Genomic DNA, 13,485 nt, shown 5'->3' with positions numbered 1-13,485 from the left:
GGTCTCCTTTTTGCAGGCTGCAGGTTCGTAGTTCCCATTGTTTTTGGTGTCTGTCCCCAGTGGCTAAGGTTGGTTCAGTGGGTTGTGTAGGCTTCTTGGTGGAGGGGACTAGTGCCTGTGTTGTGCTGGATGAGGCTGGATCTTGTCTTTCTGGTGGGCAGGTCCACGTCTGGTGGTGTGCTTTGGGGTGTCTGTGGACTTATTATGATTTTAGGCAGCCTCTCTGCTAATGGGTGGGGTTGTGTTCCTGTCTTGCTAGTTGTTTGGCATAGGATGTCCAGCACTGTAGCTTGCTGGTCATTGAGTGAAGCTGGGTGCTGGTGTTGAGATGGAGATCTCTGGGAGATTTTCACCGTTCGCTATTATGTGGAGCTGGGAGGTCTCTTGTGGACCAGTGTCCTGAAGTTGTCTCTCCCACCTCAGAGGCACAGCACTGACTCCTGGCTGTAGCACCAAGAGCCTTTCATCTACACGGCTCAGAATAAAAGGGAGAAAAAGTAGAAAGAAAGAATTAGTAGAAGTAGAAAGAGAGAAAGAAAGAAAGAAAGAAAAAATGCAGGGAGCGAGGGAGGGAGGGAGGAAGGAAGAAAGGAGGGAAGAAAAAAAGAATGGAGATAAAGTAAAATAAAATAAAGGAAGATAAAATATAATAAAGTTATTAAAATAAAAAACTAATTATTAAGAGAAAAAAATTAAAAAAACAAACACAAAAAACGGATGGATAGAACCCTAGGACAAATGGTGGAAGCAAAGCTATACAGACAAAATCTCACACAGAAGCATACACATACACACTCACAAAAAGAGGAAAAGGGGAAAAAATCATAAATCTTGCTCTCAAAGTCCACCTCCTTAATTTGGGATGATTGGTTGTCTATTCATGTATTCCACAGATGCAGGTACATGAAGCTGATTGTGGAACTTTAATCCGCTGCTTCTGAGGCTGCTGGGAGAGATTTCCCTTTCTCTTCTTTGTTCGCACAGCTCCCAGGGGCTCAGCTTTGGATTTGGCCCCGCCTCTGCATGTAGGTCGCCAGAGGGCGTCTGTTCTTCACTCAGACAGGACGGGGTTAAAGGAGCCGCTGATTCGGGGGCTGTGGCTCACTCAGGCCGGGGGGAGGGAGGGGTACGGATGCCAGGTGAGCGTGCGGCAGCAGAGGCCGGCTTGACATTGCACCAGCCTGAGGCGCGCTGTGCGGTCTCCCAGAGGAGTTGACCCTGAATCCCGGGACCCTGGCAGTGGCGGGCTGCACAGTCTCCCCGGAAAGGGGGTATGGATAGTAGGAGTTGTTCCACGTGTAGATGTATTTCTGGTGCATCTGTGGCGAGGAAGGTGATCTCTGCGTCTTAGTCTTCTACCATCTTCCCGGAATCCTCCAAGTGTCCTTTCATTTCTACCTAAGGACTCCTTTTAGCGTTTCTTGTATGGTGGATTTAGTGGTGATGAATGCCATCAGGTTTGTATTTACTGGGACAATCTTAATTTTGCTTTCATTTCTGAATGATAGTTTTGCTGGTTATGGTATTCTTGCTTGGCAGTTTTTTTCTTTCAGCACTTTGAGTATGTCATTCCACTCCCTTGTGGCCTGCTAGGTTTGTGCTGAGAAAACCATTGATAATCTTATGGGAGCTGCCTTAAATGTGATGGGTCGTTCTTCTCTTGCTACTTTTAAAATCTTTGTGACTTTTGACAGCTTGACTATAATGTTTCTTAGCGTAGGTCTCTGAGTTAATTCCAGTTGGAAGTTTTTCACCTTCTTGAATTTGTCAGTTTTTTCCCTCAAATTTGGGAAGTTGCTGGCCATTATTTAAGTAGGCTTTCTGCCCACTTACTTTCTTCTCATTCTTGGTCTCCCAAATTTGTATATTGGTCCATTTGATGGTGTCTAATAAATCCCTTAGTCTGTCTTTACATTTTTCGTTCTTTTTTCTATTTGGTGGTCTAACTCAATAATTTCAAGTGACTTGTCTTCAGGTTTGCTGATTCTTTATTCTACTTGATAGTCTTTGTTTTGTTTTGTTTTGTTTTGTTTTGCGGTATGGGGGCCTCTCATTGTTGTGGCCTCTCCCGTTGCAGAGCACAAGCTCCGGATGCGCAGGCTCAGCGGCCATGGCTCACGGTCCTAGCCGCTCCTCGGCATGTGGGATCTTCCTGGACTGGGGCACGAACCTGTGTCCCCTGCATCAGTAGGCGGACTCTCAACCACTGCGCCTCCAGGGAAGCCCTACAGTCTGGTTTTGATCCCCTCTCTTAAAGGTTTCGATTCAGTTATTGTACTCTTCAGCTTCAGAATTTCTATTGGTTCTATTATAAAGTTTCTTTTTCTTCTTGCATTGTTTTCCTGATTTCATTTCATTTTCTGTCCTTTCTTATCTCATTGAGCATCTTAATGTTAGTCATTTTGAATTCTCTGTTGGGTAGTTCATAGATCTGTTTCTTCAGTTTCTGGAATTTTATTTCTTTGATTGATCCATATTTCCCTGTTTTTTTGTATGTCTGGTTCTCTTTTGTTGAAATTAGGGCATTTGAAAAAATAACCTCCCCATCTTTTTGGAATATCTGTATACAGATGAAGACCTTTACTAGTCAGTCTGGGTAGATACTCTGGTGTCCTCTCAAACCTATTTTTAAAGATGCATTTTCTTCGAGCTTGTGCATGTATCTCGCATCTGAAGAGGTTTATCTCTTTCTGCTTGGGAACTTCCCATCCCTCACCTGGTATCTACTTTCCATATTGCAGTCTTGTGCTGCTTTAGCAAGCCATGACTGGAGTTACCCCTGTTTTCTGTCTGTGTTACTGCAATTTTTCTGGTTTGGTACCAAGCCAAGGGGTTCACGTTTGTTCTCATCTAGTCCCCAGACATCCAGCTTGTGCTGCTTTATCCAGGTCAGGTGAGACTGAAGCCAGTGCCTATCAGTACCCAGAGAGCCAGAATATTGCCTGCAAATTCCACTCTTCTCTTTCCTTCCCAAAGGAGAGCACAGTTGTTGGGAAGTTTTTCTTGATTGCACCACACTGTGCGCGGAAGGGGATGGAGCACGGTGGGTAGGAGCAGCAGACTTTCCTACCCACTACCATATGCCTCCTGGGGCTTGCTGTCACTTGGGGTTCTATAATCTCTCAACAGGTTTCTGGACTTCTTACCAGTGAAATTTGTTCTTATATTGCTAAATCATTGTCCCCATGAGGTAAGGAGGGCATAGGATTTCCAGTTCTGCCGTCTTGCTGATGTCACCGCACTGTAGTGTTTAAGGTCCTCCCTCTGATGACTCTAAGCCCTGTTATACTTATTTATTATGCTTATACTGCTCCTTTTTTGTTTTCCCTGCAATGTTGTTTACCTTCATTTTAACTATTTTGAGTGTACTAATTACTCAAAGACTTGTTAGAAGATGCATTTCTTTCCCCTAAAATTTTTAAACTTTTTCGAGTAATACTACAGTGTTACTTTCATTTGCTTTTCTATTTATTTCAAATGTTTTTGCATCCACAGCCAGGTTAGAAGTTTATCTTAATTCTTTATCTTTTGTCTCCTCTACACAGATAACTAGTACAACACTATACTGTTTGGTTAAAATCATCCTTTTATCCTATAAAAAGCAGCAAGATATATTTGTTGTTGAGAAGAGTGATTAGTGGCATCTGCTTGATGTGATCCTAAGCACTTACCACCTTTTGTTTAGTATTATATGTATTATTATACTTAATTAACTCTTGAGTGGAGTTATTTATTTTTCTCAATTTAAGAAATAAATGATGATAGTGTCATTAATGATGGAGGCCCAAATAATGGTGATTAGCGTATAAATATTAGAATTCTCTTTCTATATTCCCTGTTTTGGGGAGCCGAAAAGGGTTAAATTAGTTTGTTCTGAAGTTTAGAATTGGGACATCTTTTTATGAAATTGTAAGTCACATAGTGGCAAGTATTTATTTTTTAAGCAAAAATTGTAAAAATAATTTTGATTTGTGACCTAGGATACCACTTAATTGGCAATCAATTACTTCTGGGGAAAAATAAATACTTACCTTGTTTGTTGAGTTTCTGCCTGTAATCGTGCCTGATCTGCCTGATATATAGTAGGCATTCACTAGATATTTATTGAATGAGTATCTAATTTTTCTTTAGATTCATATTAATGTTTACTGAACCATTAGAACATACAAGCTACTTTCATATTCTCTATTTTATTTACTCATATCAAAAACTGAGGTTTAAGAATTATTCTATTCACTTTTCATATGATAAGCCCTTGTGTCAATAGACTAAGTAATTTGTGTAAGGGGTTTAACAAGTGGCAATGCCAAGATTTAAATTTTTTTCTCAGTAAGATTTTCCACTATATTAGAGAAATAACAGATAACATATTGACAAGGCATTTAAAGGTCTTATTTTAAAAGATCCCTTGTGAACTGGGTTTTATTTTACCTTGGTATTTTTCTCCCCCAGAATCCACCAAACCCACCTGTATCACCAGGAAAGTCTGTAGTTGATGGCGGCAGCAATAACAGTGTGCCCTACAGGTGAGAGTTGTAAACAGTCTATTTATCAAGTTTTTAATTAAGAGAACAAGGTTCTGATTTTCTTTGCAGAAAAATCTTGGAACGTGATTCTGTGTATTTATGTAGAAGTTTGGTACAGTGGGATAAGTATATTTGCTTCCTTTTTGCTTTGTTGTAACTGTTCACCTATGAATATTGATTTTGCTAATTTATTATAAGGCTTTCTTTAACCACTTGTGTTAAATAGTATTATCTTAAGTAATTGAGAAATGCTCTCGTCAGGGGTGATAAAATCTAATGTGTGCAGATATTCGGACCTACATTTGGTTCTCAGGTTCAAGTATTGAAGACATAGAATATAGAAGGAAGACTCTCCCCTAATGCTGTAGACCCCAGCATTCCAAAGTCTTTGTGCCAGCTTTGCTTCACTGCCTTCACTCTCAGTTTAATGCTTTAATATCCAAGTCTAGCCACCCTTTTTTCCAAGGGGCCACTGCTTTCTCTATACATAAATAGATATTCCCTAGAATGGCATATCAAGTGACCATTTGTGTGTATATATATTTCATAGAAATGCAAACACAGTGAGACAGATGTTGGAGTCCAAAAGAAATATAAGCGAGAGCACACCGCCATCCTTTCAAACCCCTGTGAATACAGGTAATATTCTTAACACTGAAATACATTTTCTTAGGAATTGAAGGTTTTGGTTCTCTTTTCTTACGTTCTTTTGAGGTTGAAATGGACTAAGAAACTGAGCACAGTTATGTAAAACTGAGTGCTAAGCACAAAGTTTATTTAAAAATCAGGATCACAGATATGCATGAAAATACAGAAATTCAGATCTCTAGTCTAGTGGTTCTCAAACCTTTGGGTCTTCACATCCCCTTATAATCTTAAAAATTATTAAGAATCCAAAGAGCTTTGTTTATGTGGGTGTACTAATTGATATTTACTATGGTGGAAATTAAAACATAAAAATTTTTAATGTTTATTTATTCACTTTAAAATGATTACAAACCTATATTATGAACCATAAGTAACATGTTTTGATGAAAAGTAGCTCTTTTCCAAGCTTTAAAAAAATTAGCAAAAAGAGTGTTATTGTGTTAAATTTTTATAAATCTCTTTTATACCTCACTTAAAACATTAAGATGGCTGAAGATACCTGGATTCTCATATCTGCATCTGCATTCAATCTGTTGCAATTTGTTGTTATAGTTGAACTATGTGAAGAAAATTCAGCCTCATACCAATATGTAGTTGGAAAAGGCCTAGCGCTTTTAGTGAGTTGTGGATATTCTTCTTTGATACAGCAAGTAGTAGTTTCTTACAGGTTAGTTGCAAAGTGGAATCAGAAACCACACCAATAAACTTCTCTAAATTTTTCATTAAAATTCATTTGTCTTGTCTTGTACTTGGATGGATCTTTTACTAATATCATTGATCATTTGGAAAATATTCACTGAGTTTTCTGAGTGTTCCAAATGTTGACACATTTCATTAATAAATTTTTTTTTTAAATCGTATTTATTTATTTCACTATCAGTTCTTCTCAGACAAGTCTTTAAAGATTTGGGAAGCTGTCATGCCCTCAGTGGCAGGTAGACGTATTTTCCAAAGTTCTAATTTTTTTTTTTTCTTTTTTTTTTGCGGTACGCAGGCCTCTCACTGTTGTGGCCTCTCCCGTTGCAGAGCACAGTCTCTGGACGCGCAGGCTCAGCGGCCATGGCTCACGAGCCCAGCCGCTCCGCGGCATGTGGGATCTTCCCGGACCGGGGCACGAACCCGTGTCCCCTGCATCGGCAGGCGGACTCTCAACCACTGTGCCACCAGGGAAGCCCCATAATGAACATTCTTAAATGAAACTGATTTTGTTTGGCTTTTACTGTGCACATGTGGTGTTAAAGAGTGCAGTGATGGTTTGGTACGACTACCTTGATTTTTATACTGAGACATCAAAAGTTTTACTCACCATTGCTTTTGCTCCATCATTGTAAATATCTACACAGTGAAAAAGTCAAATAATGTTTTCTTATTGTTATGGAAATTGTTTGGACATTTCAAACTTCCTGAAAGGGTCTCAGTAATCCCCAGGTGTCTCCCTAGACTGCACCTTGAGAATTGCTGCTCTAGCCTGCCTATGATTTTGGAAAGACTACAAATCATTGAGAAGAAACTTGGTCATTGATTTTAAACCTGTTCAAATGAGAATAAACACAAATGATTGAACTAAAATGACTGTAAAACTACAGTGACAAGCATTTTGATTTTCTCTGCTCTTTGTTATCTACTCCTTAATTCATCTCCCATCTTCACCGCGCTATTTTCCATATCACATAATGTCAATAGAGTGTTAATAGAGACAGCCTCTCCTCACCAGTTCCTCCCCGGGGAATCCAGTAAAATTTTTGATCCACAGATAGAGGTTTCACATTGTCCAACTGACAAAATAGCATCACCAGGTTTACCTGTTATTCATTAATGGTACTCTTTCTAGATTTTCTATTTGAGTTTATGTATTGCCAGTGTTCTAAGGCATTTATAATATATTTAATGTACTTTCAAAATTGTCTATACAATTTTACCTAGTTTTCAGTGTTTTTTAGTTGTTTTTCCAACTAGTTACTCTGAACTAAGTATAATAATTTTCAGAGACTCCTTTTATACAGAGACAGCAGTCCTCTGCCTTAATCATAAAACATGTGCTATTTTCATAATGTACCAAATACAGATGCAAAAATGCTTCTACAGATAATCTGAGAGTTCAAGGATTTAAATCTTGAATTAAAAATTTAATTATGAGAGACTTTCGTGTATATACTGCAATACATCAAATTTGTATTATATTATCTTAGCTGATAAAGATAGCTATTTAAACTGAGACTTCTTTTTTCTTTTTATAGTATCTTCAACCAATCTTGTCACTCCTCCAACAGTTGTCAGTAGTCAACCTAAATTGCAGCCTCCAGTGACGTCGGGTTCTCTGACAGCAACGTCAGTTCTTCCTGCACCCAACACAGCTACAGTAGTTGCTTCTACTCAGGTGCCTAGTGGAAATCCCCAACCTACAATCTCTTTACAGTCTTTACCAGTGATTTTGCATGTACCTGTTGCTGTATCCTCCCAACCTCAGCTCCTACAGAGCCATCCAGGGACTTTAGTGACCAATCAACCATCTGGCAACGTTGAATTCATTTCTGTACAAAGCCCACCTACAATGAGTGGTCTAACCAAAAATCCAGTATCTTTGCCATCCTTGCCAAACCCCACTAAACCAAACAACGTTCCTTCTGTGCCCAGTCCTAGTATTCAAAGGAATTCTCCTGCCGGTGCTGCACCATTAGGAACAACACTTGCTGTACAGGCTGTTCCAACAGCGCACTCTATTGTACAAGCCACAAGGACTTCTTTACCCACAGTAGGCCCATCAGGACTCTATAGTCCATCAAATAATCGAGGCCCTATACAGATGAAAATTCCAATTTCTGCTTTTAGTACTTCATCTCCTGCAGAACAGAGCAGCATGGCCACCACAAGAATTGGTAAGTCAATATGGAGGTTTAATAATAGAAATGCAAGCATGTTAATAGTCTATAGGTAATTGAACATGTATGAGTGAGTGTGTGTGTGTGTGTGTGTGTGTGTGTGTGTGTAAGTGACTAGCATTACTGGAAGAACAGAGTAAATAGAATTTTCAGGGAGATTATTTTTAGTAAGTTTTTTGTTACCTAAGAGAAATGATGTTGTTACAGTGGGATTTGAGAGAGAGTTTATTTTGAGTGAGAAGTTAGCATTTGTAATTTATCTTTTACTAGTTTTCCTAATCTGTGCGAATCTTTAATTTAGGCTTTGTAGCAAGCATTATGAATTACTTTTCTAATACATTTTTCAGATATATCTGAATAGAGCAAGTATATTTTAAAGGATCTAATTGACATAATATATGCTAATAAGAAGAAAATAAAAACCACATATCTTCCCTACCCATTTGGAAAAATCCTCTGTGCAATCACTCATATCTTGCAAATTTGAGAGGTTTAAAACTAGGTCTTCCCTCTTTAATTTACTACAGAATGTTTGCTTGCTTTTTGTTTTCTCTTTTATATATTTTTCCGTTATGACATATGATTATGTTTGCATATGTATATATACTTCGAAGTATATATTGTATTGCAAAAGTATTGCAAAAAGGAGAACTTGATTGCTCCTGTTTTTAAAATCTGTAAAACTCTATGTCTTCCTTGTTCTTCAAAAGCATACATTTTTTATGCATTCTTGAACTTGCTTATTCTTTATTTCTGATTTCACATTTATCCCCACTGCTTTTGGAAAGACAGGAAAGAGAGCCTAGGCATCATGTATATAATGAAATTGCCAATAGTATCTGTCTTACTGATGTAGGAAGTGACCATGGAATATAAGAAACAGATTATAAAGTACAAAATTACTCTTACAAGTGAGATATACAAGCCTTGTTTTTTTTAAGTTCTCATATAGTCTTCAGTAGTGTACTTGCCCTCTGACTATATTTTCTCATAAAATAGTGATGGTGTTTCATAGAGTTATTGAGAGAGTAAATGAATGGCAGCTAAAAATTAATATTGGACTGAACCTGAATATCATCCTCATACAATTAACATCTGAGATATAAGAGTAAATCTGAAATTTCAAATAGAATTATTAGTATTTAAAATTAAATATTTGCATGGTACAGTAACCATATTTTTTTAGCATTATCTGCTATCACATCCTTATATGCTAAAGATGCTTACTTTTAATTGAGGTCAGTGATGAGCAAGATTTTGGGGGGTTACTTCATATTCTCTAATTTATTTTTCTTCCAGTCATTACTGTTTTTTAATATGTCAGATGGAAGATGATTATCATGGACATTCTTTTATGAGATTCTGGAGTTTTTCTTCTTTATGAAATTTTGAGCCTAGTTGACATTGTTTCTAATTCATGGTCGCAAGATAAGATATATTCTTAAATATAGAACTTGCCCTGAAAGACCATGGCCTGAAAAGAAATAAATAACTTAAAAGATTATTTTGTTTAATGTTATGAATGCAAGTACCCTAAATACTTCTACAGTATCAGAACTGTAATTCAGTTTCATTATCCTATTAACATTGTATGAACATCTGTTGACACAAAAGGTATGTTTTTCCCAAAGTTATCTAGCTTAGTGCGCTTTATTAGTTGTAATGAGTGTTAGTCTGTTTTGTATTTAATTACTTGACTGTCGTTGATTATTTTTGTATATAAAATTAATAGTTTTCCCCATTATTATTAATTAGAACATCACTCTGCTTTTGTGATAATATACATTTATACTTACACTTAAAATTTTATATTTTAACATATATTTAACACATTTATCTGTACTTTAATACATAAATTATATTAAGGAGATCTTCATTTTGAGTTCTATTTAGAATGCTTATCTACTTTTGAAAGTAAATTATTAGATATTAACCAAAAATGTTAATGATAAGCTTTGTTTTTATGTTGTTCATAATGTTAATTAGAATGAGATCCTATGAGATGATATGTTCTTTGATCATGCATAATTTTAGGGGCGCCATAAATGGCATTAAAGTAGGCATTTAGCTGTTGAGGCTCGCCAAAGCCTAAGCTGAAGCCAAATAGCAAATTTTGGCTAAATATGAAGGTTGAACCAAACTTTAATACATCCCTAATGTGATAAAGTAATTAGTTTTAAATCCTATGCTTATGTAGGTTTTATTTACTTAATGAGAACATATACTGTATAACTAGAAATGCATTTATATGTATTTTATATACATATATCCCCATAGAGTAAGTCAATATTTTTTGTAAAATGTAAAGTAAAAATTGTTCTAAGGACTACTTGGAAATTTAGAGACCAAATTATAGCTTATATCATTTATTCATAAAATATCAAATGCTTGTATTGTTCTAAAATCCTGCAGATACACAGAAATGTACAAAATAGTCCCTATTCTAACCAAGCTCATAATCAAATTCGGAACTTGGATATTAAATAAATAATTAATTATCAATGTGATGAGTGTAAAGATATGACGGTTTCTGTGAGAGGATATGGGAGATCTGGGATGGTATGAGAATGGAGTGAATCGAAAGATGGTGGGAAATAAGGTTTTAAAGGATTTTTACAGAGAGGAAGGAGTGTGACATCCATGAACACTGGCTGCAGTGAGGGGAATGGATTAGAGGGGGAAAAACAGAGTTAGGGAGACCAGTTAGGAGGCTCTTGGAGTGATCTGAATGAGAGATGGTGTTGTAAAAATGATTTAAAGGTCTTGCATTGCATTCATTTTCATACCATTATCCAGCACCTACTGGGGTATACTACTAATTGGCACTCCTGTAAAACCTTTTTATTATTCTGGTAAAAATGCAGTGTTGGTAAAAAGTGACAATATCTTTTCAACATAAAAAGATAGAGATGTTTCCCATATGACAGAAAAAATTTGAGGTACAATTTTTTTTTTTTTTTTGCGGTACGCGGGCCTCTCTCACTGTTGTGGCCTCTCCCGTTGCGGAGCACAGGCTCCAGACGCGCGGGTTCAGCGGGCATGGCTCACGGGCCCAGCCGCTCCGCGGCATGTGGCATCCTCCCGGACCGGAGCACGAATCCGTGTCCCCTGCATCGGCAGGCGCCCCAACTTTAGATAAATTCTGAAAGTAAAAAGTTACAAATCAATCTATCAAGCAATAAAATTGGCAGGGTGGGGCTTCCCTAGTGGCGCGGTGGTTGAGAGTCCGCCTGCCGATGCAGGGGACACGGGTTCGTGCCCCGGTTCAGGAAGATCCCACATGCCGCGGAGCGGCTGGGCCCGTGAGCCATGCCCGCTGAACCCGCGCGTCTGGAGCCTGTGCTCCGCAACGGGAGAGGCCACAACAGTGAGAGGCCCGCGTACCGCAAAAATAAACAAAAACAAAAACAAAAACAATTTATTTAAAGTAGATATTATAGTAAAAGAAAACAAAAGATGCAGTGAGACTATAAAATGATTAAGAATCAAGAAAACAATCTGTAATAAAGGGGTAGGGGAAGTTAACTGAAAATCTAGAATAAGGAATATCATTACAGCTTTGTGAATAATTAACTCTTTTTCCTGAGACAGTTACGTCAAAGAATCACTCTGGATAACAGAACTGTCATAGTTATTAGTATTTGTGTGTGTGTGTGTGTGTGTGTGTGTGTGTGTGTAAAGAAGTAAAACATTTTATTAAGCAGTCTAAATCTTCTCTGAGTCTTGAGGATAATTGTATGAGGATATTTCAACAGAAAATAAAAATGAAGCTCCCTCACCTACTTTGCTTCTGAATTTACCTTTTATTTTCACATGGAAATGAAAATGTCTTTTAACTCCAAATGAATGTATTGACATTGTATATATGTATTAAAAAAATTGGAAGTAAATTGATGATGTTTTGGTAATATCATTAGTGTAATTTAATACTCAACCATGTAGGATCAGTACCCTGGAATTTGTTTTTTATTAAGTAGTATTTCAAGAACTTCACAGTCCAGAAGAGAAGCTGATTCATTGTAAATGAACTAATTTTAAGGTATTAAAGATATGTATATATCTTTTTTAAGTTATACACATCTTAAATTATTTCCCTGCGATATTCCTTAGGTTAGAGTTATATATATATATTTTATATATATATATATATATATTATATATATATATATAAAATATATATTCTTCCTACGAAAGGAACTAAGATAATTCAGATAGGGTAGGGAGAAATTGTAAGGGCCTCCTTTTACGTGCCTAGCCTAGAAAACCTTCTTTTTTAATAGGTAGATATTTATCCTGATTTTTTTGACATACAGATTTATATGTAGAAATACATGGTTATGTCTCCTGTTTCTGTTTTGTTTTTTTAATATAAATGGTTTACTTTATATGTGTGTTATGAAGATTTACAGATGAAAGGAATGCCATATTTTGACCAACGTTTTTTTTTTGACAAAAAAGCAAGGATGGAATGTTTCAACATTAGAAAATTCCTATTAATATAATTGACCACATTACCAAAGAGAAAAAACTGATTAATCACCTCAGTAGATGCTCAAGACATTTGATAAAATTTAATACCTTCTCTTTAGAAATTGAGGCAGAAAAACCTACTTGGTTTCTTTTCTGTGCTGTTTTTTCATTCAGCTATCTTTTTTACAACTATATAGTTGTAGTTCTATACATACAACTTTCATGTGTGTGTGTGTACATGCATGCACACACATACATATGCCACAAACTCAACACAAGTTAATTGAAAACTGAATAAAGAAAACTCATCTGTGATTGACCTACTGAGATCATCCATGTATATTTCATCAGAATCACTGTAATTATTTTTCTAGTGAATTTATTACATTTTTGCCATGCTATTAAATTTTTTTTCTCCAAAGGTATATAGTATGGAAGGATTATATTTTATTTAACTATTCATGTTTCAGCATTTAAGTTACAGACGTCTTAAATTGTTTCCCTGCAATATTCCTTAGGTTAGAGTTAAAATTTCTGGTTAATGAGTATGTGAAGTGTTTTGATCTCTATTACGAATTTGTCCTTCTGAAAGGTTTTGTAGTGGTGGTCTATGAGAGGATCTCTTTACATATGTAACATGTTGACAGACAAAAAAGAATTGGAGAAAATTAACATGAATTGTTGTATGTAAAGCAACCCATCCTTTCACATTTTGTAGGTGCCTTTAAGAATAGCTCTGAGTTTTGCTTTGTTTTGTTTTTTGACTCCTCAGAAAACCAGACAAACAAAACAATAGATGCTTCTGTTAATAAGAAAGCAGCTGATAGCACATCACAGGTAAGATTTTTCCTACTGTTTCAAAGTAAAATTCTAATTACAGTCCATAAGAGAATGAATTTCTATCAATATTCTTTGGTAAAATGAAAATTATTCTAAGTCTGCTTTTTACAACTGTCCAGAAA

At 36.4% G+C, this 13,485-nt stretch overlaps 1 protein-coding gene across 3 annotated transcripts in view; it reads left to right on the top strand.

Moving 5' to 3' along the window:
• The window catches only part of ATF7IP (activating transcription factor 7 interacting protein), a 127,759-nt gene that overhangs the window by 94,322 nt on the left and 19,952 nt on the right, over positions 1–13,485 (top strand). For all 3 annotated transcript variants that reach the window (XM_027129539.1, XM_027129538.1, XM_027129540.1), the window contains exons 7-10: positions 4,453–4,526; positions 5,077–5,165; positions 7,412–8,050; positions 13,296–13,360. In XM_027129539.1, coding sequence (XP_026985340.1) covers positions 4,453–4,526; positions 5,077–5,165; positions 7,412–8,050; positions 13,296–13,360 — 867 coding nt within the window. The remainder of the gene's footprint in view (positions 1–4,452; positions 4,527–5,076; positions 5,166–7,411; positions 8,051–13,295; positions 13,361–13,485) is intronic.

The sequence above is a fragment of the Aethalodelphis obliquidens genome, unplaced genomic scaffold (assembly GCF_003676395.1).
Source record: "Aethalodelphis obliquidens isolate GAN/ISIS:26980383/991018 unplaced genomic scaffold, ASM367639v1 scaffold36, whole genome shotgun sequence".
In the NCBI taxonomy this organism is placed as follows: Eukaryota; Metazoa; Chordata; class Mammalia; order Artiodactyla; family Delphinidae; genus Aethalodelphis; species Aethalodelphis obliquidens.
Note: the sequence above shows the minus strand (reverse complement) of the source record. Positions and strands in the feature narration are given on the sequence as shown.